The sequence below is a fragment of the Geotrypetes seraphini genome, chromosome 6, assembly GCF_902459505.1.
Source record: "Geotrypetes seraphini chromosome 6, aGeoSer1.1, whole genome shotgun sequence".
NCBI lineage: Eukaryota > Metazoa > Chordata > Amphibia > Gymnophiona > Dermophiidae > Geotrypetes > Geotrypetes seraphini.
In genome coordinates, this window is record NC_047089.1 from 113,855,052 (window position 1) to 113,882,735 (window position 27,684).

At 42.6% G+C, this 27,684-nt stretch overlaps 1 protein-coding gene across 1 annotated transcript in view; it reads left to right on the forward strand.

Annotated features, from left to right (window-relative positions):
* The window catches only part of HERC2 (HECT and RLD domain containing E3 ubiquitin protein ligase 2), a 3,346,202-nt gene that overhangs the window by 2,580,506 nt on the left and 738,012 nt on the right, over positions 1-27,684 (forward strand). The window contains 1 exon segment of the mRNA XM_033948978.1: positions 11,935-12,042. Within this exon segment, the coding sequence (XP_033804869.1) occupies positions 11,935-12,042 (108 nt within the window).

Below are 27,684 nucleotides of genomic sequence, written 5' to 3' on the forward strand. Positions count from 1 at the left end.
TAATTCTTTAAATTGCATACCGCTGCCGCAGTTCTTTGGGAGCTGACACCCTGCCTTACTTGGACGCCTGGAGCAACGAGGAGCTGAGGAGTTGAGGAGCAGGAACTCAGGTCGTATAATATAAATTTGCCAGGTCATGGGGAAAAGAAAGATTAAACCTAAAAGTTTAACACCTGCTTTATCTGGTCCCATGGACAGGCATTTGATACTTTCTACTAATAATCCTCCACAAACTTTATTGGATATGACATCTCCCATATCGGGGGCATCAATGAGTCCCCTCGAAAGAACCCCCCCCTTCATCCAGTATCAGGTGATAGCGGGAAAGACATTCCCGCTATTTCCACTGAGTACGTGGGATCCTCTACTCAGATAAGTAAACTAGTTTTCACAGAAATACCTAAACCACTTGAATTTTCAAGTGTAGTAGAGAATCAACCACCCGCAGTGGAAACACAGGATATTACTCTTAAAGATTTGTGGTTAGGTATATCTAGAGTTGAAGGGATTCTCAGAGAAATGGTGAAACAAACATTGGACTTTTCACAATCTGTGTCTCAAAAATTTGAAAATGTGGACTCCAATTTGAGTTGTTTAGATAAAAGATTAAGTGTGGTTGAAACTCAAAATAATACATTTCAAGCTATCTCGGTATCTGCAGTTAAGGATTCTTTGGTGTTGCATTCAAAAATGGAAACGATGGAAAATGTTTATAGAGCAAAAAATCTCCGCTTGGTTAATTTCCCAGTAACTCATCTATTGTCTCCTGAAATTTTATTAAGGAAATACTTTAAAGAAGTACTGGGATTACCCAATGCGGAAAATTTTCAAATAAATAATTATTATTATGTTCCACAGAAGAAATTACAATCCGCCCAGGAGGTGGATCACCTGGTTACTAATGGAATAAATTTGTCTGAGTTTTTGGAGGATAGTCAGGATATGATCCAGAGTAGGTCCACTCTGGTAATAACATGCATGAGTGAGATAGATAAAATGTTAATAATGAAAACTTGCTTTAAAAATAGATTGACAAAATTTTGTGGAGATTTGGTTAGGATTTTTCCTGATGTATCAAGAGCTACGCAATTGAGAAGAAAAGAATTTCTAAAGTTAAAAACAAGGATTTTAGCTCTTGATACATCATATTATTTAAAATTTCCATGCAATGTCTTGTCAAAAAACAAGACATTGAATATGTATTTTGGGACCCCATTCAATTGCAACAGTTTTTATTAGCTAGAGAACAGAAATGATTTTTTTTTACTTTGTTTGTTTACTTCACAACTGAGTATTGTAGGAGGTTAAAGCCCCAAGTAGTATGGAAGGGTTTAAGATTCATAAGTATGAATCAAGAACCATTTCTTTGTTTTCTTATTATCTTCTTGTAATTAGAAATGGTGACATGTCTCCCCATTATTGTGGGCTTTGAAAGGAATTCTGTTTTGTATGTATAAATACTGTTAAATTATGTTAAGAATCCTTTTTTTCCTTGGTATTGAAAGGTCACTTGGATAACACAAAGTCAGAGGCGTGAAGAAAGTACAAGAGTTTTATTCGCAGCATGCCGGGACTCTAATGCAGTTAATAGCCTGCCTACTACTGTGTCAGAAACAGGAAATACACGGACTTTTATGCCCTTTTCGCAAACTAATATATGCAAAATCTACAATTTTCATTTGTTACTTCTATAACTTTCCACAATTATTATTGGTCCTAAGCCAGCACTTATTGGTCCTAAGCTCAGGGGTACAACTTATAGTCCTATAGGAAACTAGCTCATTTATCTGCTTATCTAAATCTTACAGGTCTAAATGCTACATGTACAGAAGGGCAGGGCACATCATGGCTCAAACTCTTATCTATTCAGCTTACAATGTGGTAAGGCAAGGACATACATTTCAGGCAGATGCAGTCAATAGATTATACACTGTTTTCAGCTATGTAGGCCAGAGCAATATTTTAAACAACAGTTAACTATTTCATGACCCTACATTCCCCCCTTTCAGGCTGGCGTACCTAAGGAGCCAAGCATGACAAAATAAAGTTAGGGGTCAGGAAAGTCGGGGTCCCCAGTTGGTAAGAGACGATACTGGGAGAGGGCAAGGGCCAATGCAGCAGTGGAACGGTTGACAGCAGAGTCCACAGTGCGGTGAAGAAATTTCATAGCCAGTGGAACTAAACAAGGTAGACAACATAGTACCAGGGAGGACAAAGCAGTTATCAGCAGAATTGTTTTCAGGGTCGTACCAGACGGTAACCAAGAGCCCAGGGAACCAGAGAACCAGTCTGTATTGAGGCCATGCCAGGTTTGAACAGGAACATGAGCCAGCTTGGTGATACGATCCACAACTTCCTCAATCACTTTACCATCATCATCAAGTTCAAGGCAACAGTTGGAAAGGTTGAATTTACCACAGACACCCCCTTCAGCAGCTAGTAAATAGTCCAAAGCTAGACAATTCTGATAAATAGCAGTGCGCATTTTAGCATTCGCTCTGCCAATGGTACTCAAAGCTCGGGAGGTCTCATTGGTTATCAGTTCGAGTACAGCTTGTAGATGAATAATGCGGTTCAGCATGTAGATTGGGGTCCGATAGCCCCAGGTGCCATCTTCGGCCCATGTGGCAGGTCCGTAAACAGCAATGATCTGTTCTGCAGGCCAGTTATCACCCCATTCACCTATTTTAATGGAATTGGTGGAAGTAGACCGCTTTTGGCGACCCCTGGTGTTGAATACAGGGGCTCCCAGGTGTTCACCATCGGCCAGCGGTAACAGGAAGAAGCTGGGGCGGATCATGCCGAGTACACAAGTTCCAGTCCAATTTGCTGGTAACCAGGAGTATGCAAATAAGCCAGTATCGACCATCAGGGGCTGGCCAGTGATCATAGGAGATACCCTTGAGCAGATTCTGGAGAGGACTACCTGGCAGAGTGGAGGTGAGGTTAGCAGGCCAGGGAGTTCAGGTAGCTGTTGTGGCATTGAAGGACCAGAGCGAGGTACATTTGAGGTGTCCGACTTGAACATTGAAGGGACCATCAATCTGCTGCAGGCAGTGAGAGGCAATAATGGAGGTCCGCAAAGTCCATCGAGGAGGCCGAGGAGTGGAAGCAAAAGTAAGGTTCTGTGTAGATAAGCTTAACATGTCTAACTGCTTTGCTTCCCATGGCCATTGCTCACCCATATTAGTGCCACCACAAACAAAACAATTGCTAATATTAAGGGTTTGTCCAATAGCCTCAGCAAACTGTATAAACAAGTTTCAAGTAACTGCTGGAATTTCAATGTCTACTTTCATGTTTTCATAAAACTGTGGAAATACAATGGAGTGATGTACTGGTGCTCGGGGTCGGGTCACTACGTGGATGTATAGGTCTGCACCTGGGTCAGACCCTTTGCATGGGGAGTGTGTGGCGCAGTGGTTAAAGCTACAGCCTCAGCACCCTGGAGTTGTGGGTTCAAACCCATGCTGCTCCTTGTGACCCTGGGCAAGTCACTTAATCCCCCCATTGCCCCAGAGCAATGGGCATACTTGCACGGTCTGTGTCTGTGTATGGCCGTTTGGTGGAGGATGGGCAGGGGAGGGCTTCAATGGCTGGGAGGGTGTAGATGGGCTGGAGTAAGTCTTAACAGAGATTTCGGCAGGTGGAACCCAAGCATAGTACCGGGTAAAGCTTTGGATTCTTGCCCAGAAATAGCTAAGAAGAAAAAAAACAAATTTTAAATTGAATCAGGTTGGGCAGACTGGATGGACCATTTGGGTCTTTATCTGCCGTCATCTACTATGTTACTATGTTACTATGTTACTATGTAGGTACATTAGGTAGATTGTGAGCCCGCTGGGACAGACAGGGAAAAATGCTTGAGTACCTGAATAAATTCGTGTAAACCGTTCTGAACTCCCCTGGGAGAACGGTATAGAAAATTTGAATAAATTAAAAAAAAAAAAATTCTAAACCCAATACGCCATTTCACATACTCTAATTTCTGATTCCAATTTTGGGGTTTCATGATAGTGAAGGAAACTGGGTTGCAGGCCCCTATCGGGCAGGTTGGGCTAGGCATAGGGCCTAAACGTAGAGTAGCAGAAGCTGGGGGCGGCTGGCCTTTTTCGTGGTTTAGGGGGTAAGTAGCCCACTTAATCTGATGTTCATATTGACAGGCAAAGGCACCATACTTTCTCTGCCTGTACAGTGGAGAGATTATGAAAGGGCACATGTATTTATCACATGTGGAGTAATATCTCTGCCAACTGAGGGACCCACAAGTAACAGAATACTTAGAGTTCTCCAGACCTGCAGCCCTATCAGCAACCCCACATGCATCAAAATACACAGTTACTGGCTTCCTGGGATCCACTATGGGAGTTTGGTTAACAAGCGGACCATCAGCCCCATTAATGCGGACTTCTACCCATTTTTCATCTTTAATACTAGTGGCTTGGTAACATATGACTCCATCAGTGGTTTGGCACTTGCGATAATTGACTCCCTCATAGGAACAGAAATCAGGTATGACAACGAAATTGGGTTCTATACAGGAGGGCCATTTCTACCTGATTTCCATTACGGACCTCAGAAAAATATGGTTTACAGGACTTAAGGGGTTGTGCCTGAGCTTCTGGCACAACAGGAAACAAATACAAAAGGAAGAAGCATAAGACAGTAAGAAGAAAACAGCAGTCGGATATAACACATAGGAGCATTCGGCAATGTATACACGGAAAACCCATTTGTCACAGAGTGACTCTCAATGCACATAGAAGAAGGTTCAATTGGGGCAGTGGTTAACCACAAACAGTCAGTTAAACTCAAACACTTATGAAAAGGTTATATTCAGAACACCTGCTAAATACAGTGGTAAATGTTCAAAGTAATTTTGAGGTTTTAGAAATCTTCAGCTGGAGGTCTGTCTTGCCTGGGGTGGCTTGCCTTACAGCAGCAGGCTTGACTCTGCTGTAATGAAACCAGGTTTCGTGTCCGGACACCTTGACAGCTGTAGGGGAAGAAATGAGGACAGTGAAAGGGCTTGTCCACCTAGGTTTCAGGGGGTCTGACTTCCAAGTTTTTAGCCATACCGTATCCCCAGGGATGTATCCATGGACTTGTGTAGCTATCGGTAGTGGGGCCCTTTCCAGGACCCATTTGTGGAGCTCTTGAAGGGCCTTAGCTAAAGATTGGACCTGAGTCTGGAGGATATCTGATCCCAGAGTAGCAAAGGAACCAGGATCTGGGTTCACAATGGGTGGTGGCCGGCCGAACATGAGCTCAAATGGGGACAATTTAGTGAGTTTAGATGGGGTGCATCTAATCTGAAATAGGACAGAGGGCAGCAGGACAGGCCAGGACAGATTGGTTTTTTCAATTCGTTTCGTGAGAAGGGTCTTAAGAGTTCTGTTCATTCTTTCGACCTGACCAGAGCTCTCAGGATGGTAAGCAGCATGTAATTTCCATTCAATTTGGAGAGCCTGAGCAGTTTGTTGGACAACATTGGCAATGAAAGCAGGGCCGTTGTCACTGCCTATAGAAACAGGGAGACCAAAGCGCGGAATTATGTCGTTTAGGAGGTGCTGGGTTACTTCTCTGGCGCGTTCAGTGCGAGTAGGGAAGGCTTCAACCCATCTAGTCAGGTTGTCTGTGAAGACTAGAAGGTGACTGAAGGAACGGGAAGTGGGCATGTGGGTGAAGTCTACAGACAGAACCTGCATCGGATATGTCCCAATGGGTTGGTGTCCAGGAGGTGGCAGACGTCTGATTGGGGAATTTATTCTAGAACAGACAACACACTGTCGGACCGTATTCCGGACTAGCTGATCAAGGTGATTGATAAAGAAATGTCTCTTGAGAGTCATTTTCATAGCGGGTTCTCCAGAGTGTGCCAAATCATGGCATATTTTGAAAATTGTGAGGGCCAGATGTTGAAGAATGAATATGAGGGTATCCACTGTGCTCGTGTTTGAAGTATCAGTGTGTGGGTCAGGATTGGCACTTGAATTGGCGCATATTTGTATCCACCCCCCTTTCAGGACAGACTGGCCCGAAAGAGTGCAGGCCCAAGTCTGTTCCTGAGAAGTGTATTGGGGTGTAAGGGAGTCCAGAAAAGGAATGATGGTGTACAGAGGAGCCGAAGGAGGGGGGCAGAGGCTGGCAGCTCGGGCTGTGCGGTCGGCAAGGGCATTGCCACGTGAGATGAGATCAGTGACACGACAGTGGACACGACAGTGCATAACCGCGACACGGGAGGGCAATTTAACGGCCTCAAGGAGGTCAAGAATGAGGGGAGCATGATGGATCAGGCGGCCGGAGGCTGTAATGAAACCTTGATGTTTCCAGATGGCCCCATGGGCATACAAGGTAAGGAAAGCATATTTGGAGTCAGTATATATATTGCAAGACTGAGAGGCAGAGTGGCGAAGGGCAGAAGTGAGGGCATACAGCTCAGCTTCTTGGGCGGAAGTGCCAGAGGACAGAGGGCCCATGAGTAAAGGGGAAGTGGCAGAGTCTACTGCATAACCAGCAATACGAGTACCAGAAGGGGTGACAGACGAACTGCCATCTGTGAAAAGAGTGAGATCAGGATCCCGGAGGGGGATATCAGTGAGATCAGGACGGGAAGAATAAACTAAGTCAACGGTGTCAAGACAGTTGTGCACGACCGGCAGGGAGGAGAGTAGAGGGGTCAAGGAGTGAAGAGACAACAAGAGAGACCTGAGGGTTTTCACAAAGAAGGGCTTGGTATTTAAAGAGGCGCTCATTCGTGAGCCACAGGGAGCCTTTATGTTCTAGAAGAGAGGTCACACAGTGTGGGACAAAGAGGTCAATATGTTGGCCAAAAGTGAGTTTATTAGCGTGCTGTAAGAGATCTGATACGGCGGCAATTGCCCGAAGGCAGGGAGGCCACCCAGCAACAACAGGATCCAATTGTCGAGAGAGATAGGCAATGGGCCTGCGCCAGGAACCAAGGAATTGAGTAAGGACTCCGGCTGCGATACCAGATTTTTCATGAACATAGAGCTGGAAAGGTTTGAAGGGGTCAGGAAGGCCAAGGGCAGGAGCCTGAGTCAGAAGTTTTTGGAGGCAGTGAAAAGACCGCTCCTGAAGTTGGGTCCAGACAAAAGGGGCTGAGTCAGCACCTTTGGTTGAATCATACAGAGGACGAGCAATAGTAGAGAAATCAGGGATCCAGATATGACAGTATCCGGCAATACCGAGGAAGGCGCGCAGGGCTTTGCGAGTATCAGGAACAGGGAGACTACAGACAGCCTGGACTTGGGTGTGGGGAAGGGACCTGGTACCCTGGGAAATATGAAACCCAAGGTAGGTGACACGAGGAAGGCACAACTGAGCCTTCTGGAGAGACACACGGTATCCGCAATGGAGGAGAAACTGAAGGAGAGAGTGAGTGTCCTCCTGACAAGCAGAGATAGATAGAGAGCAGAGAAGAAGATCATCTACGTACTGCAGGACTTGGGAATCAGATGAAGGGGAGAAATTAGCAAGGTCTGAAGCAAGGGCGGTGCTGAATAGAGTGGGGCTATTTTTAAAGCCCTGGGGTAGACGGGTCCAGGTTACTTGGGAGGTTTGTCCAGTGGAAGGGTTTTCCCATTGGAATACAAAAATTGGCTGACTGGTAGGGGCTAACCGACAACAAAAGAATGCATCCTTGAGATCCAAAACAGTTAAGTAGGTAGCTCCAGGGGGAACCAATCCCAACAGGGTATCCTCTACAAGACGGTTGACAGCATGGAGGTCCTGGACGAGGCAGTAATCAGGGGGATCACCGGGTTTTAAAACTGGAAGGAGGGGGGTATTCCAAGGTGATTTGCAAGGAACCAAAAACCCACAATCTAGCAAATGAGACAAATGGACGTGTATTCCCTGGAGAGCAGACTGGGATATGCGGTACTGCTTGATAGAGACCGGACTGGCAGAAGCCTTGAGGGTAACAACAAAGGGTGGGATGTTACGTGCTAGTCTGGGGGACCCAGACTCAGCCCAAACAGTCGAATCAAGGCCCTCAAGAAAATCAGGTACAGAGAGTAGGGGTTTGCTTGCCATGGGTTCTGACAATAGGGAACAGAGGAAGCTTGGTGAGGGGGCAGCGGAGCGGTCAGGAATGGGTGTGAGGTTTGCAGAAGGAAGGTCCATAGTCAGACCGTGAGAGGACAGATGAATAGTGGCTCCCAAGCGCTGGAGAAGGTCCCGACCAAGCAAGGGGACAGGACAAGAGGGCATGTACACAAAAGAATGTGGTATGGAATGACCATCAATGCGAACCGAAACTGGTTCAAGGATAGGGACAGAATCAGAAGAGCCAGTTGCACCCATAATGGAGATAGATTTGGAAGAACGCTTACTGAGAGGGCGGGTCAGAACTGAGTGTTTGGCGCCGGTGTCGACCAGCATAGAGATAGAATGGTCCCCTATAAGGACATTGACCAAGGGCTCGTGGGAACCGAGCGAGTAAGTTGGGAACAATCCGGAAAGTCCCTGGTACTCACTGCGAGCCAGTCTGTCTCAGTAATCAGTTTCAGAGTCAGACTGATTACTGAGACAATAGTAGGTTGGTCCAATAGTAGGTTGGTCCGTAGTTTTAGCCTGACAGGTACGGGGCTTGCTTGGACACTCATTCTTCCAGTGACCCCTCTCCTTGCAATAGGCACACTGATCCCGTTCCATATTCCTACAGGGTCCTGTCCTATCAGGCTGAGACCCCTTAGGTTTTGAAAGGCCAGAAGAATAGGGGGGGGCGCTTGGAAGAGCGGGGCTCAGAGTTTCGGGCAGGGGGCCGGTTACTTGGGAAAGTATTTTGGAGGGCTACAGCAAGGAGGTCCGCTTTGCGCCGGAGAAGCTTATCAGCTTCTTGCCGGTTAGCGCTGTCCCGGTTCATGAAAACGTGCTGGGCAATTTCAAGGAGCTGGACAGTGTTCATGCCTGCGAACCCTTTCTACTTCTGGAGTTTCCTACGGATATCAGGTTGTGTCTGGCTCACAAATGAGGTATTAACCATACGGAGGTTTTCAGGTTTTTCTGGGTCAAAGTGAGTAAAGGTACGGTAAGCGTCACAGAGACGTTCATAGAATGCGGCTGGGGATTCATTAGACTTTTGGAGGACCTCAGATACTTTAGAAATGTTGGTGGGTTTCCGAGAAGCCAACCGGAGACCCTCAAGGATATACTGGCGGTACCGCATAAGGAAAGTATTATGAGTGGCTTCATTGGGGTCCCAATTAGGGTCCTGAGAAGGGAAATGGTTATTGATCCAATTGAGGTCGGCTGCATCCGCATCCGCCTGGGCCTTTGTAAGGGATTCTTGCAGAACCCGTTTACGTTCTTCAGTATTTAGGAGACAGAGAAGTAGTTCCTGGCAATCTGACCACGTGGGGCGGTGTGTGCGAATGATGGACGTAATTAGATCAATAGTTGTCTGTGGCCGCTCTGAGTAAGGAGGACAATGGGATTTCCAATTGTATAAATCAGTGGTGGTGAAGGGCTGATATACAAGTGGGTGGTGTAGGATGCCCGGCAGCATCCGGTGGATTGGCAACAGGAACCTGGCGAAGGGGCATGGCCAAATTTGTAGCCTCCAGAGTCCCCTGTTTCATTTGTCTTCTCATGGGAACTATTTGAGGAGGATCAGGTCTCAAGCGATGGCTGATAGGAGAAAGAAAGAAAGATCAGAAAGAGAAAGAGAATCCACATGGATAAAGGACTGGGGAGGACAGAATGTCATGAGCTGGGCTATCAGCCAGGGCTCGGGAAGGGGAAGCTGGAAATTGGGCAGGGAATTGTACAGGCTGGGAAACAGAAGACTGAGCAAGAGAGACAGAACTGGGATTGGGTATGGGCTGTGGTGTTACCGAGTAAGAAGGAGGAGCGGTAGGTATTTCAAGTATGTCAGTTGAAGGGTCAGACTCAAAAACATGAGTAGGACGATAATGCTCATTGACAGTCTTCCTGAGGGTGAGAACTTGGGACTGGAGTTGCTTGCTGCGGACTAAGTCTAACCAATTATCTATATAGGGGAATTGATCAGGATGGCCAGTCTTAGAGTGAGCTACTATAATAAAAACCTGACGGGTTATGTCCTCTTCCAGGGAGCCAGAGGGGGGCCAGCCCACACCAAACGTTGGCCATTCTAACTGGCACAGACGAATAAGGGTTGATTTTTTAAGTGTAGTCCCATAATCAGAGCCAAATCCCTTTTTTAAAATTAACTAACATTGTATCAAGGGGGTCCCCATAGGTAGACTGACATCCCCCCATTGTGCAATGGAGGACAAAAACACTTCCCTGTATTCCTGGCCCTGCCCGTCTCCGGACTAGGGAAACGCAGTACTAACAGGTCAGCACTCGCTTCGTCCTCAAGGACGTCTCAGACACTCTCAAACACACAAAACACAACAGACTTCAGTTTAGTTACCCAATCAGAAAATAACAGTTCCTAGAATCCCTCCCCACGACTTCAGCGACAGATCAAGTGGCTTACTAGGCAGGAGAATAGAGACAGGATAGGAAAGATCAATTCCTACTTATCAGATAGTGGCCACTCCAAGACAGAATTAAACTGATACAGATTCTTGTACTTTAAACTGAGACTGGATAAGTCAGTTGAAGTGGTTAAACTTCCTGAGGTCTGCCAAACCCAAAAGAAGGGATGCCGGCTAAGCAGACTAGTCAGCTGTAGGACCAGAAACAAGTGACCAATCGAGTAACCAGTGGTCAATAGACCTTCAAGTCCCTGTTCGGGCGCCAAATGAAAGGTCACTTGGATACACAAAGTCAGAGGCGTGAAGAAAGTACAAGAGTTTTATTCACAGCATGCCGGGACTCTAGTGCAGTTAATAGCCTGCCTACTAGAGTGTCAGAAACAGGAAATACACGGACTTTTATGCCCTTTTCGCAAATTAATATATGCAAAAAACCACAATTTTCATTTGTTACTTCTATAACTTTCTACAATTATTATTGGTCCTAAGCCAGCACTTATGATAGGCTCAGGGGTACAACTTATAGTCCTATAGGAAACTAGCTCATTTCTCTGCTTATCTAAATCTTACAGGTCTAAATGTACAGAAGGGCAGGGCACATCATGGCTCAAACTCTTATCTATTCAGCTTACAATGTGGTAAGGCAGGGACATACATTTCAAGTAGATGAAGTCAATAGATTATACACTGTTTTCAGCTATGTAGGCCAGAGCAATATTTTAAACAACAGTTAACCATTTCATGACCCTACATTTGGAGAAAATCTACTACAGGTGAGTAACTTTGCTTTCTTTCTATTTTTTTTTTTTTTTTATTATAGCATATGGTGCTCTTGTTTTAATATGCAGTTATCACACTCTCCTGTGTCCTGCTGTACCTAATTAACATAAGTTGTTTTGGGTTGTTTATTTTAAGTTTATACAGATTTAAATAAAAAAGGGGCATTTTCCAAAAGTCTAGATGTCCTGATATCAGCTGTAAATCCCAACATTCAAAACTGAGATTGGAATCCCTTCTGAAATGGGGAATGCATGTGTACATTTTGGCTACATCCTAGTCCTGCCAAAGCCACACCCCCTTACCACTTGGAAGCATTCATGATATGCTCTTGTAGATCCTAGCTTTCCAAAATTTAGGTTTCTATATTTATTTGCTAATCTTATAAATTCAGGTATTTACACATGCAAGTCACAAATAAGACTTCTAAAATATCCACCGTAGTTAATTAGTTAACAGTTTGATTATTATGGGGATTGATTAAAACAAAACAGAAATTGATCATTTTTATTTTAAGCACTTTCTGTTATGCTTATTAATTCCTTATAATCCATCAAAACTTGCTTTCATTTTTGAAATTATGTTTTATATAACCCTCAGTTTTTGTGCCTTTTGATTAAAATGCATAGCAAAAGCAAATTAATTTTTTGTGGTTGTTACTCTTTAGGTGCTGAGGGACTTAGAGTAGAATTTGACCGTCAGTGTTCTACAGAACGACGCCACGATCCACTCACCATAATGGATGGTGCTAACAGGATAGTTTCTGTTCGCTCAGGTGATTCAACCTAAGCATACAAATTTATTAGTATTGTTTTATAATGTATATACTTTTGAACACGTAACCTACAATTGGAATGTTAGATGTAATTTACTTTTTCTAGTGGGCTCACAATCTATCTAATATACCTGGGGCAGTGGATGATTAGGTTTTTATTTATGACTTAAAGACCAAATTGAAAAATTGGAAAAATCATTTACTGGTCGATATTCAAAACAGTTTATTCAGCCTGAAATACTGATCTTTTAAATCATTTGTTAGGAACTTTCTGCTAATTTTCAGCAGCATTTAACTGGTTATCACCGCTAAAATGTAGCAGTTAGCATCTAAGTGAAAGCTGGCTATTTTGGGGTCATTCTAGGTCAGAGTCAGTATGTGGGCATTTAAGTGCTAATATTCAGCACTTAACCGACCAAGGTAACCACATACATGAGACTGCACAAAAACACAGTCCTATCTTTATGTGGCAGCCCATAGTCAGTTAAGTTCTGAATACTGACTTAACCAGCCATGTGTTAGCCAGTGCTGTATAAACCAGATATTCAGTGCCAAAGCCCAGACATGGCCAAGCATTGACTATCTAGGAATAAAGCCAGTGATGGTCAGCAAAATACTCACTGCCACCAGCTGAATATTGACCTTACAGTTAATAAATTCAAACAGTTAATATAGTTTATCCCAGGACAAGCATGACCATCAGTTCTTAGTCTTCTGTGGAGCTAAGAAGTCATGTTTTTTGAAGTATGTCCAAGAGCACTTTTTTTGTCCCCTTTTCATGCCTTCACATGACTAAACTTTCTTGGTTTTTTCAATTTTTCTTCATTTTGTGTTTTTGTTTTTCGGGCCTTTGGCCCTCCCTCAACCTGTTTTCAGTCTGACTACATTAAAGGGCTCATAATCGAAACAGAAATACATCTAAAATCCCACCTAAATCTGCACTTAGACTATCAAAAAGACAGGTCATCCAAGTGCTGATAATCGAAACAGGTTTTAGACATATCTAAAAACAGCTTAGGCCTTTTCAGTGCTGCTGTACACCCAAAGCTGAAAGGGGCGTTTTTAGGAGGAGTGGTGAGGGCGGGATTTGAGCAGTTCATGGGCTGACCTAGACTTAGTCATACTGCTAGTATAACCAAAAGTTTAACGAGACTGCCTAGACAGAACTTGTATGTAGTGACTTAGGTGATCTAAAAACAGATATAAGTGCCCAGAAGGTATCCAAAGTGACTAGATAACCACTGCAGATACAAAGTACAGACCCCCACATACTGCCCCAGTGATCACTGACCCTCCCCCCCACAATACCATAAAAATCAGAATAAAAACGTACATACCTGCCTCTAGAACATCAGCACCTAGCATAAGAAAGCCTAGTACAGCTGCACAGAGGTGACTTAAGTAGTCTGGGGGTGGGCTAGTGAACTATAGAGAGGAGGACCCCGGCCCATTAGACATGGTGAAATATGCACCCCCACAAAACCTCCCAAAATCCTATTGTACTGCCATATAGGTGACACCTGCAGCCATAAGGGCTATTGGGGTGGTAGACATGTGGGTCTAGTAGTTTTGGGGGGCTCACCATGATTTGTAAGGGAGTTGTGGTGAGATGTTTATGTGGTACCCTTTTTGTGACGTTCATAGCAGTGCCTCACTACTCTGTTGCCATGTCTGGGTGGCCAGTACATCACTTTGCTGACCCCGCCCACGTCCAAAAGGTATTGTTCTAGGAATTTTTGACTTGGACAAATATTTGGATGAGAATGGGGTATAAAGATAGATGACTTAGTGGTCTGGCCGATCAAACGTCTGGATGTAGAAGTAGATGATTCTCGAAAAAAGAAATATTTTGAACTTATTTTTCGAGAATGGACTTTTGACATGTCCGACTTTGAGCGACTGGTGATTTAGGCCCAAACTAGACTTAAATGTATTTTTTTATTATGCCCCTCTAAGCCTTTTTTGGACTCTCATTCACTCAACCTCCATGAAAATTAAGTCTTTAGACCTCTCTGCAGTTGTCTTTCCATCAATGTCCAAGCCTTCTAGCAGCTTCAAGAAGTGTACCTGGTGCAACTGGACCATCTCAGTCACTTACCCACACAACTGGTGTCTTCATTGTCTTGGTCCTGAGCATCAGGTAGACTCTTAGAGGGGCATAATCGAAAGGGACGTCTAAGTCCGTTTACGTCCATCTCGCAAGTCGTCCAAAGTTAAAAAGAACCTAAGACACATTTTCGAAAGATACGTCCAACTTTTTTTACTTTTGAAAATTGTCTAATTAGACGTCCTGCTGATCTGATTGTCCAAGCCACTAAATCGTTTATCTTTATACCACATTTCCGTCCAACTTTCTGTACAAGTCCAAAATGCCTAGAACAAGTCCTGTTGGACGTAGGAGGGTCTTCAAAGTGATGGACTGCACACCCAGACATGCCACCTAAATAGTGGGGTACCTTACAGGGCACTATTGTGAACTTCACAAAAGGGTGCCATGGCTTCTCACTACAGCTCCCTTATAGATGATGGTGAGCCCCCCAAAACACCTCCAGAATCCCCTAGACCCACTTATCTACCACCCCAATAGCCCTTATGGCTGCAGGAGCCACTTATATGCCAGTACAAAAGGGTTTTGGGGGTGTATAGGGGAGTGCACATGTATCAGTATCAATGCAGTGATTATAGGTGCTTATGGGTATGGGTCCTCCTCTCTATGGGTCCCTAACCCACCCTCAAGACGACTTAAGCTGCCTCTGGGCTGGACGACTAGGCTTTCCTATGCCAGGCTGCCAGGTGATGATGGTCTGGAGGCTGAAATTTAAAGTTGTGAATAAAATTTTTATGGGGGTGGGGGGTGTTGGTGATCACTGGGGTAGTGTATGTGGGTCTGTGTTATGTGTTTGCAATGCTTATCTGGTGAGTTTTGGTGGGTTTTTGTGACTTAGACCATGTTTTACATGGTCTAAGTCACAACGTCCAAGTTCCGCCTAGGCTCTGTTGTTAAACTTTTGGTTATACATGCTGTATGACTAAGTCTTAGCCGGCCCACGTCCCGCCCAACTCCCGCCCTTGACACGCCTCCCGAAATGCCCCGTTTAGCTTTGGACTTTGAGCGGCACTATGAAGGCCTAGGTCGTTTAGAAATACGTCCAAAACAGGGTTTTATTATCGGCGCTTGGATGTTTTTGAGAAATGTTCGTCCAAGTGCCGACTTAGGCCGGTTTTTGAATGTTTTTCTCTTTCGATTATGATCCCCTTATTCTTGCTGCTCCAAGCTGAATAAAACAGCCTAGGAATAGAATAAAACAGCCCAGGAATAAATGGGTCAAAGTAGGCTCAGGAAGACTGCGACATATAACACAGAAACATCCACCTTCACTAATATTACCTCTACAAATTCCTTCGCTCCACTAGTGTACTGCGATACTCAAGAAAACAGAAGGGAGGTGGGATTGGAACCAATGAAGGTAACTCAAGAGAACAAGCTCACCCTAAGCACAAATAAAAAAGCCAAAAACAGAAAACTATTACTGTTGGGGGATTCCAAGGCGAGGAGACCAAAATAGTGAAATGTCTTCCAGGATCCTCAGCTACCAGGAGTTCCAGGCAAATACAGACTATAATTAAGGAAGAAACTAAGGATTTTCACACTGATGTTATCCATCTGGGAACAAATGACCTGGCCAACAACTCCACACTTGCAGCACAGAAAGCTTTTCGAGAGCTTGATGAAGGCTTGAAACCTTTTGTAAAGACTTTAGCTTTTTCTGAAATACTGCCTGCATATGGAAAGGGAGAGCCAAGAGTGAAAAACACAGAGGACTTTAATAGATGGCTCCATTGCCATGAATCTAAGTTCCTGAACATCTATGAAGCTATATATGGCCGATGGGCATGTGACACAGATATTGTCTACCAGGAAATAAAAGCATTCCACAGTTTGATTGCTTGTCCTTTGTGGTTTTGGAACTTTTAATATAGAGTTGTTATGCCAAACAGAAATGCAACTTCCTTGTCTGCCTGCCCAGAGTAAAGAAATACTTTACTGTTCACTACGCCTGTGTGCCCAAAATCATACTTTCATCGGTTGATCCTAAGGTCTCTAATCAAAAGCCTTTTTTGGAACATAAAGATGGGGAATATGATATAAAGTTTGACCCCCGAGGATCCCGATTTCTTGAGACAGATGGGATTATTATTAGTAACTCTTTGGCTACATTTGCTACATATTACATTAGAGCTCACCCAGAACGTGCCCCCCTGCTCTTCATGTGTAGTATCTGCATGGGCCTAGCCCTCACTTTGTGTGCCTTAGTGATACATGTATCTTTCACTGAGAATATCCGGAGCATTCACTGAGTGAATGGCCACCTGCTGATGAAGTGTGACCAAGATGATAGCAGCAGCGAGGAGAGCGATGAGGAGGCGTCTTTTAGACTCTGCCTTTCCAGATGACCTTCTGAAATTGTATAAACCTGCCTCTGCCTATAACTCTTTGGATGCAGCCGAACTAGCAGAAAGGATTGAATGCAGTGATCAGTTTATGCAGGAAATATGGATGAATAGTGCTTCAGATGCATTCATTCCGAGTTGAATTGGCCCATAGAGCTGACCAGGGGCCTTACCTAGCACAAAGAATTCAAATGTTTATTGGTTTTGGAATCATATTTATTTCATTTTGTTTTTCATTGAAATTCATTGGCAATGAAAGAATGTATTTCTTTATGTTGGATTAGTTAATGGTTTTTACATGATTAGAAAGAAATGGTTATTAGTTATAAAAATATATTAATTAACATATATACTTTCTTATTATCCACTTAAGTAATATATTTCATTAATTCAAGTTAATGTTATTTATTTGTGGTTAGTTAATGGATTATACATGATTAGAAAGAAATGGATATTATTTATGATAATCTATAAATTAGTAACATAGTAACATAGTAGATGACGGCAGATAAAGACCCGAATGGTCCATCCAGTCTGCCCAACCTGATTCAATTTAATTTTTTTTTTTTTTTTTTTTTTTTTTCTTCTTAGCTATTTCTGGGCAAGAATCCAAAGCTTTACCTGGTACTATGCTTGGGTTCCACCTGCCGAAATCTCTGTTAAGACTTACTCCAGCCCATCTACACCCTCCCAGCCATTGAAGCCCTCCCCTGCCCATCCTCTACCAAACGGCCATACACAGACACAGACCGTGCAAGTCTGCCCAGTAACTGGCCTTAGTTCAATATTTAATATTATTTTCTGATTCTAAATCTTCTGTGTTCATCCCACGCTTCTTTGAACTCAGTCACAGTTTTACTCTCCACCACCTCTCTCGGGAGCGCATTCCAGGCATCCACTACCCTCTCCGTAAAGTAGAATTTCCTAACATTGCCCCTGAATTACCACCCCTCAACCTCAAATTATGTCCTCTGGTTTTACCATTTTCCTTTCTCTGGAAAAGATTTTGTTCTACGTTAATACCCTTTAAGTCACAGGTGTCAAAGTCGGTCCTCGAGGGCCGGAATCCAGTCGGGTTTTCAGGATTTCCCCAATGAATATGCATGAGATCTATGTGCATGCACTGCTTTCAATGCATATTCATTGGGGAAATCCTGAAAACCCGACTGGATTACGGCCCTCGAGGAGGGACTTTGACACCCCTGCTTTAAGTATTTGAACGTCTGAATCATATCTCCCCTGTCTCTCCTTTCCTCTAGGGTATACATATTCAGGGCTTCCAGTCCTGAATATGTATATAATATACATATTATTTTCTTATTATTCACTCAAATAATATATTTCATTAATTAATATTAATGTTTTTAAGATTGGTTGGTTAATGGATTATATATGATTAGAATGAAATGAATATTATTTATGAAAATATATAAATTATTTTGTTTTTATTCACTTAAGTAATATTTTTAGTACTAATGTCAATGGTTTTATGTTTGGTTAGTTAATGGTCTGTCTATACATGATTAGAAAGAATTGAGTATTATTTATAATAATTTATAAATTAATATTTTATTTATTTATTGATCGCTTTAAGTAACGTATTTCATTATTATTGTCATTGGTATTTGAATAATTAGGTTTGTTTTGTTTGGGGGTTTGATTATTAAGGTCATTGGTATTTATTTAAGGATCTTGATTATATTAATGATAAGATGTGTATATATATATATATATATAACATATATATATATATATATACACATCTTATCATTAATATAATCAAGATATATATATATATATATATATATATATAACATGATTAATGTAATACAAAATTGATTTATAATTGTGGTCTGTTGGGGATTTATCTTGATTTACCTGAACTTATATGTGTGGTTCCAAGTTATTTATGTCATTATTTAGGGAGGGGAAGGGTGGGATGGGTATTAGTAAAGGGTATAATGATAATTGATATGGAAAATGGCGTATAATAATACTTTAATTTTTTATTTGTTCTTTGAAATTTTGAAGAGATTTTGAATAATTATTATGTATAATGGAGATTAAAATTTTTTCACTTAACATTAATGGCCTCAATCACCCAGTAAAAAAGAAAAAAATGCTTACATTCTTGAAAAAACAGAAGACTGATATATATTATATCCAAGAGATGCATCTATCGGATATAGAATCAAAGAAACTCGAAGGGGATTGGGTAAAGCACTGTTTTTTTGCCCCTGCAGTTAGGAAAAAAGCGGGAGTTGCCATTTTAATAAGTAGTAATTGTTCAGCTTCTTTTCAACTGATAGATTTTGATCCTTTAGGAAGATGGATTAAGGTGGAAATGAGAATGGGAAATAATACCTTGACTTTGTTTAATGTTTATGACTCTAATTCAAACCAAAATGATTATTTCAAGAATTTACAACAATTATTACTCCCACTGGCTGCTTCTAATTTAGTTGTAGCTGGAGATTTTAATGCTGTAATGGATCCTTTTTTGGATAAAAAACCAAGCAAAAATATAAAATCATTAGGGCTAGAGAATTTAGTGCAATCTTGTGATTTAAAAAATATATGGCGAATACTTCATTTCAATGATCAGGAATTTTCTTTTTTTTCACAAGTTCATAAGTCTTTTCCAAGAATTGATTATGTTTTGGTTTCAAATTCATTGATACAGCAGGTGACACAAGCTTCCATTGATCCAATTATTTTTTCAGATCATGGAGGGGTCTGGATCAAATGTAGGTTGGATAAACAGGATACAAATAGATCAATTTGGAGATTTAATAATACATTGGTTGCGGATTCTGCTTTTCTTGAAGAGTTTAAGGTAAAGGTATCTGAGTTTTTCCAAATAAATACTTCAGAGGATATTAGTACCAAAATATTATGGGATGCTTTTAAAGCTACTATGAGAGGTCATATTATTTCCTATTCTGCACATATTAAAAAACAACTTGCTAAACAATTTACTGATTTGGAAAAAGAAATTAAATCTTTGGAATCTAAATTAGTTGATAAATGGCAGCAAGATACTTTACAAGCTTTTTTTTAAAGTAAAACAGAAGTATAATGAGATTTCTTCAAGATTGGCGAGGAAAGATTTGTTTCCCCAGCAAACCTTGTATTATGGAAGTTCTAATAAGGTGGGAAGACTACTTGCAAATTATCTTAAAGCATAAAAAAGAAGAGCAAAAATAATAGCAATAAAAGATGAAAAAGGAAATACACACACTCAGATTAGTAATATTTTAAGTCAATTTCTTAATTTTTATAAAGATTTGTATTCTTCCGAGTCTTATGATGATAAAGTTCAAAATGGTGTGGAATTTTTTAATTTATTAGAGGGTCTAAAACTTCCTGATCATATAAAAAGAAATTTAGATGAGCCTATATCATTAAAAGAATTAGAAACAGCGTTGAAGTCTCTTTAGAGTTGGATCCGCTCCAGGTGGGGATGGTTTTACAGTGGAATTTTATAAAACATTTCAAAATTATTTGCTACCCCATTTATTAAATTTATATCAGTTTCAACTAAATAGCGGTTGTATTACAGGTACTATGGCAGAATCTTTGACTATTGTTTTGCCAAAGCCAAATAAAGATCCCACTTTGGTCTCAAATTACAGGCCGATATCTTTAATTAATGTGGATGGAAAATTACTAGCTAAAACTTTGGCCTTGAGATTGGCTAAGGCTCTCCCTTTCATAATTGATATTACATTAGAGCTGGATTAATTGCAAACAGACATTCTTCTAGTAACACTAGATTGGCTTTTCATACTTTAAATTTAACTAAAAGCATGAATGAACCGGCTTTTGCCATATCTTTAGATGCGGGAAAAGCATTTGATAGAGTGGAATGGAAGTTCATGTATCAGGCATTGGAATGGTTTGGTATAGGTTTGGGATTTATTCAAATGATTCAAACTTTGTATAGCTCCCCTATGGCAAGATTATATATTAATAATAATTTATCGGATTGTTTTCAATTGCATAGGGGAGTTAGACAGGGTTGTCCACCATCTCCTTGCTTTTTGATATTGTTTTGGAACCCTTGTTGTTAGCTATTCAACAGGCAAAGAGGATACAGGGTATTCCTCGTAATGATTAGGAGTATAAGTTCTCTGCTAATGCTGATGATAGTTTACTATATTTGAGAAATCCAGGTTCTTCCATTCCTTGCTTGTTAGAGTTGATTGAAATGTTTGGTAAATTTTCAGGTTACAAAATAAATTGGAATAAATCTGAAATTCTTCCACTCAATGTACATTGTTTAAAAAGTATGTTTGATTCATTTTCTTTTGTTTGGAAGGAAGATGGATTAAAATATTTAGGAATATGGATCAAAAATACAGTAGATGATACGGTAAAAGAGAATGAAAAACTTTTATTAAAAAAGGTTACAGAATTATGTGAACATTGGAATCCATTACATTTATCTTGGTGGGGGAGAGATCAAACTGTTAAAATGATGATATTGCCTGTGGTTTGCTATCAAATGGAAAATACCAGTATTTTTTCAGGGGTCTTTCTATAAAAAATTGAATTCGATTATTATCAAATTTATTTGGCTTGGTAAAACTCCTAGAATTGCTTTAGTATCTTTACAAAAGCCAATTAAGGAGTGGGGTAAATTTTCCAAATTTTTATAGGTACCATCAGACCTATATTTTACGTCAAGGTATGTATTGGGTCCTCCAGGAGCTCATTGAGTACACTCCTGATTGGTTATATTTGGAATGGCGACTCATGTTTTCTTTACATCTTTCTCATGTTCTCAGTATCAAGATGCCTAGATTATACATAAGAACATAAGAATTGTCACTGCTGAGTCAGACCAGTGGTCCATCATACCCAGCAGTCCGCTCACGCGGCGGCCCTCTGGTCTAAGACCAGCACCCTAACTGAGACTAGCCCTACCAGCGCACGTTCATGTTCAACAGAAACTTGTCTAACTTTGTCTTGAGTCCTTGGAGGGTGTTTTCCCCTATAACAGCCTCTGGAAGGGCGTTCCAGTTTTCTACCACTTCCTTACGTTTGTACGGAATATATCCCCTTTCAATTTTAGAGAGTGCCCTCTTGTTCTCCCTACTTTGGAGAGGGTGAACAACCTGTCCTTATCTACTAAGTCTATCCCCTTCAGTACCTTGAATGTTTCGATCATGTCCCCTCTCAATCTCCTCTGTTCGAGAGAGAAGAGGCCCAGTTTCTCTAATCTTTCACAATACGGCAGCTCCTCCAGCCCCTTAACCATCTTAGTCGCTCTTTTCTGGACCCTTTCGAGTAGTTCCATGTCCTTCTTCATGTACGGCAACCAGTGCTGGATGCAGTCTCCAGATGAGGGCGCACCATAGCCCGGTACGGTGGCATGATAACCTTCTCCAATCTGTTTGTGATCCCCTTCTTAATCATTCCTAGCATTCTGTTCAACCTTTTCGCCACTGCCACACATTGCGTGGATGGCTTCATCGACTTGTCGATCAGAACTCCCAAGTCCCTTTCCTGGGAGGTCTCTCCAAGTACCGCCCCAGACATTTTGTATTCATGAATGAGATTTTTGTTACCGAAATGTATCACCCTACACTTATCCATGTTGAACCTCTTCTGCCATGTCGATGCCCATTCCTCGAGCCTGATTATGTCACATTGCAGATCTTCGCAAACCCCCTGCATCTTCACTACTCTGAATAACTTTGTATCATCTGCAAATTTAATCACCTCTCATCGTACGTATGTCCAGATCGTTTATAAAGATGTTGAAGAGCACGGGTCCAAGCACTGAGCCTTGTGGCACCCCACTGTTGACTCTTCCATTCCGAGTATTGTCCATTTACCCCCACTCTCTATTTCCTATGCTCCAGCCAGTTTTTAATCCATGTGAGTATTTCACCCTTGATTCTATATCTCACAATTTTCTGAAGTAGTCGTTCATGCGGAACCTTGTCGAATGCCTTCTGAAAGTCCAGATATACAATGTCAACCGGATCGCCCTTGTCTATCTGCCTCAAAAAAGGGCAGCAAGTTTGTCAAACAAGATTTGCCTTTGCTGAAACCGTGCTGGCTGGTCCTCATCAGTCCATGTCCATCAAGGTGATCAATGATGTAGGTCCTTTATCAGCGCATCTACCATCTTTCCTGGCACCGAGGTCAGACTCACCGGTCTGTGGTTTTCAGGGTCTCCCCTTGAACCTTTTTTGAAGATCGGTGTAATATTTGCCACCTTCTAGTCCTCCGGAATCTTTCCTGATTTGATTGATATTAGTTGAAGCAGTTCAGCTATGGTCCCTTTCAGTTCCTTGATGACCTTTGGATGGATGCCATCCGGTCCCGGGGATTTATCGCTCTTAAGCCTATCAATCTGCCTGCATACCTCTTCTAGACTGACCGTTAACCCTGTCAGTTTCCCGTTTTCACTTCCAGCATATAGCCTGATGGGTTCCGTTATACTGTGTATATCCTCTTTGGTAAATACTGACACAAAAAAACATGTTCAGTCTGTCGGTGATTGCTTTGACCTCCTTTAGCATTCCCTTTATTCTTTGGTCATCCAACGGTCTCACCAATTCCTTCGCAGGTCGTTTCCCTTTAATATACCGAAAGAACAGTTTGAAGTTTTTTGCCTCCTTGGCTATTTTTTCCTTGTAGTCTCTTTTGGCCCCTTTTACCGCCTTATGGCACCTGCGTTGATGTTGTTTCTGCTTATTCCAGTTTTCTCCATTTTTGATCATTTCCATTCCTTAAACATGTTTTTTTTTTTGTTTCTGATCGCTTCCTTTACCTCTATAGTGAGCCATGCCAGTTTCTTATTCTTTTTCCTCTTTGATCCCTTGTTGATATGTGGTATATATAGATTTTGCGCCTTGGTGACCGTATCCTTAAAAAGAGACCAAGCTTGCTCTAGCGTCTTTATAGTGTTTATCCTACTCTTAATCTTCTTCTCCATCATGCATCTCATCCCTTCGCAATTCCCTTTTCAGAAGTTTATCGCCTTGGCCGTCGTTCTGGACTGATGTTTTGCCCCTATTTCCAGGTTGAAGTGGATCATATTGTAATCGCCGTTTCCCAGCGTCCCTTCTACTTCTTGTGCCGATCCTCACAGTCCATTTAGAATTAAGTCCAGAATTGCGTTGCCTCTTGTATTTTCCTTGACAAGTTGTTCCAGGAAACAATCGCCTACAGTTTCCAGGAAGTTGGTCTCCATTGCAGAGCCGGAGTTGCCTAGGTTCCATTCTATCCCTGGATAGTTGAAGTCGCCCATGATAACTGTGTTGCCTCCCTTGCAGTTGCATTTAATCTCATCCGTCATTTTTCTATCAATTTCTTCGGACTGCCCTGGGGGTCAGTAGAAGATGCCTATCAGTCCATTTGTTTCTGGAATTTTGACCCATAGAGACTCTAACTTATCCGTCTGTTGTGGCATGTTCTCTCCAGTAGATTCAATTCCCTCTTTGACATATATGACAATGCCTCCTCCTTTTTGAGTCACTCCATCTCTGTGGTATAGTTTGTAGCACAGTGTCCCAGACATTTTCATCAATCCACCATGTTTCCTTGATGCCGATGATGTCAACGTTATCCTTTGTGCCACAGCTTCTAATTCACCCATCTTACTTCTAATGCTCCTTGCGTTCGTGTACATACACTTGAGTTTGCAGCCTGTTCCCTTCTTGCATGTCCTTCCCTCTTGTGTCTCTTTCGGTCTGTCTTGCCTGCGATCTGGTGAGTCTTCCCCTCCATTTTCCTGCATGGTATCCTCCAGGTATATTGGTTCCCAAACCATTGACTCTCTCTCGATCGACTGTCGGCTTTCCCCTTCTTCCTAGTTTAAAAACTTCTCAACTTCTGTCTTGATGTTGCTTGCAAGTAGCCTTGTTCCGTCTCTGCTGAGATGGAGTCCATCCTTCCTGAATAGCTTGCTCTTCCTCCAGAACGTCGTCCAGTTGCAAACGAAGTGGAATCCTTCTTCTTCACACCAGCACCGCATCCATGCGTTGACTGTTTGCAGCTCCATCTGTCTCTTCTCATCTGCCCTGGGTACTGGCAGGATCTCTGAGAATGCTATCCTTTGCATTCTGGTCTTCAGCTTTCTTCCTAGCATCCGGTACTGGTCCTTCAGTACTTCTCTATTGTAGTTCCTGTTGCTCATGTTGTTTGTCCCCACATGGATCACCACCACCGTATGTTCTTCTTCCACACTGTCGATGCGGCTCACTATGTCTTCTATCTTGGCTTCTGGTAGGCAGGTCACCAGTTGATCCAGTCTTCCTCCCGCTTTGTGGCTGTCGACTTGTCTGATGATAGAGTCTCCCACGATGATGCTGTCTCTATCTTCTCTTGATTCTCCAGCCGCAGGTCCGTGTCCCTGATGTATGTCCACCTCTCCAGCTGTAGGTCCGTGTCCTTCATTCCTATTCATTTCCTCTCATCCTGGCATTTGTCTTCTTGTGGGTTCCCTCTGCTGTTTCCAGATCTTGCTGCTGTGTCCCCCATTTCCTCCTGGTGACTGTCTGTCTGGTGGTCCACACTCTCTGTAGGCGTATCCCGGCAGTTCCACTGTTGCTGGTGTTTTTCCACGGCCTCCCTGTATGCCTCTTCTATGAAGTTTTCCAGCTCCCGGACTTCTTCTTTGATGATGTCCTCCGTCTTGATGTTCTCTGTATCTCTGTCTTCCTCCTCCACTGCTTGAAGTTCCTTCAGTTCCAGTATTCTGCCCTCTAGGAGTCTGACTTGCTTCTTCAGGCTTTCCACTTCTCCGCATCAAGCGCATAAGAAAGACTGCCTCCCAGAAGGGAGGTAGTCATACATATGGCAGATGGTGCAGAAAACATCCTGCTTCTGTCTGCTGCTTCTATTGCTGCCTGCTTGCTGGTCTTCTGAGGATGCCTTCTGTGCCTGCTGTATCTTCTGTGTCCGCCTGGTTATGTCCTCAGTGTCCGCCTGGTTGTGTGTCCTTTGTGCCTGCTTTATCCTCTGTGTCTGCCTGGTTGTGTGTAATCTGTACCTGCTGTGTCCTCTGTACCTGCTGTGTCTGCCTGGTTGTGTGCCTCTGTACCTGTTGTATCTGCCTGATTGTGTGTCTCTGTACCTGCTGGGTCTGCCTGGTTGAATGTCCTTTGCATCTGCTGTGGTCTCCCTTTGCTCTTCTTTTGTGGTGGCTCGTCCCTTCTCAAGGCCCTTCGCAAAGGCGCTCTCGTGCTCGCCTTAGATGTGTGTCGAACGGCTGAGCGACGTTGGCCCCTCCCCTTTTAAGGGGGAGCTCTGATGTATGACATTGGGGGTGGGTGGAGCTAACTCTTGCCGCTGCTCCAACTGATCCTGCCTCCTTCTCTCCTGCTTTACCCTCCTCTGGGTTTCTCCTGCTGTCCACCTCTGCTCTCCTGCTACTCTCCTCTCATCTCAACTGCTTGCTGAGCTGAACAGCTGGCCCCTCCCCTTTTAAGGGGGAGCTCCAATGGATGACGTCGGGGGTGGGTGAAGCTCCTAAAGCAATAAATAAATAGAAAATTTTTGTTCTACCTTTGTCTTCTCTGGTTTCTGCTTTCCTCATCTTCTTGTTACTCTCTTCCTTCCATTCACTGTCTGCTGTCTCTCTGCCCCTATATGGCATCTTCTCTCCTTCTATGCCCCTTCCAGAAACTGTATGCCTCCCCTTCCATTTCTCCTTTTACCCCCATTGGTCTGGTATCTGTCTCCTCTCCTTCTCCCCTGCTCTGGCATCTCTCTCTCTCCCCACTCCCTTCCTCCTGTTCTTCCCTGGTCTTCCTTCTCAATTTATTTTCTGCCTCTGTCTAAATTATTTTTTACTATTCAGTCCTCAGTTTCCCTCTTTCACTGTGTCTACCTATAGCTTGCCACCTCTTTCCCTCACCCCTTCCAGTAACTAACTCTATCCTCTTCCCTCAATCCTGCATGTGCCCTTTTTTTCTATCTCCTCCCTACTTCCTTCCAGCATCTGCTCCCCCTTTCCCCCACACTTCCATTCAGTGTCTGTTTCCCTCTCTCTACCCCTTCCATCTACTGTTCACCCTCTATCTCGCCCCTTCCATTCACTGCCCTCTGTGCTCTTTCCATCCAGTGTCCACCCTCTCTCTCTTCCATATGGCATCTTCCCTCTTTCTATGCTCCTTCCATAAACTATATATCCCGTGCCCCTTCTCTCCTTTGTACATGATTGATTTCAACTCTGTCACCTGTCTGTTTTTCTCTCTCTGTTACCACCCCCTCCCCTATGCTCTGGCATCTCTCTCTTCTCCTTTCTTTCCTTCCCATCCCACGGTCTGGCATCATCTCTTCCCTTATTCCTGGTATCTCTCTCCTTTCCTTTTCTTCCATCTCTCCCTCCCCCTCCATGCTCTGACATCTTCTCCTTCCTTTCCCCCTGGTCTGGCATACCTTCCTACTTCCCTCCATGCCCTGGCGTCTCTTCTTCCCTCCAAGTCCTGGCATCTCCTTTCATTCCCTCCAGTTGGGTACAGCAACACTCTCCCCAATTCTATCCCCCTCTGCTCCCTTTCCTCCTTCTGTCACCCAAGGCATGGCGTCCTTAACTTCATCAGGCAGCAGCAGCATTCACAATTTGTTTGCAGAAATTAGATAGTTCATCTTGATATAGGGACACTGGATCATCTGCTGTTCTATTGTCCTTTGATACTCAACTTTTGGAAGTCAATATGGGGACAGATTAATACCATACTGAAGTCATCGATTTCATTGACATATGAGGTTGTCATATGTGAGATGATATTGCATCCTAAACACTTGTTAGATATAAAACATATAAAAACAATTTAAAGCAAAATTAAAAATGTTTTTGTTCCAAGATGCTTTTGGACAACAACTGTCCTCTTAAGGACAATAAATTAAATTAAAATTATTACTTTTTACCTAACCTATTGTATTTTCCCTTTTTTATTGCATTTTTCTTTTACGATTGTAGTTCTTCCCCATTTTCCTATTGTTTGAAGTAGGTCTTTACGTCTTATCAATGTTTTATTATGTCACTTAGATTTTATCCAGTATCCCCAGTTTTAATGTTTTTGTGTAAATATTTTATTGTACACCTCCTAGAAACCTGATTAAGCGGTTTAAAAAGTCTTTTAATAAACTTGAAACTTGATAGATATAAATGTTGGCTTTTCCTTATTATGACCGGGATAGCCATGCAAATGGTTACTCGTAATT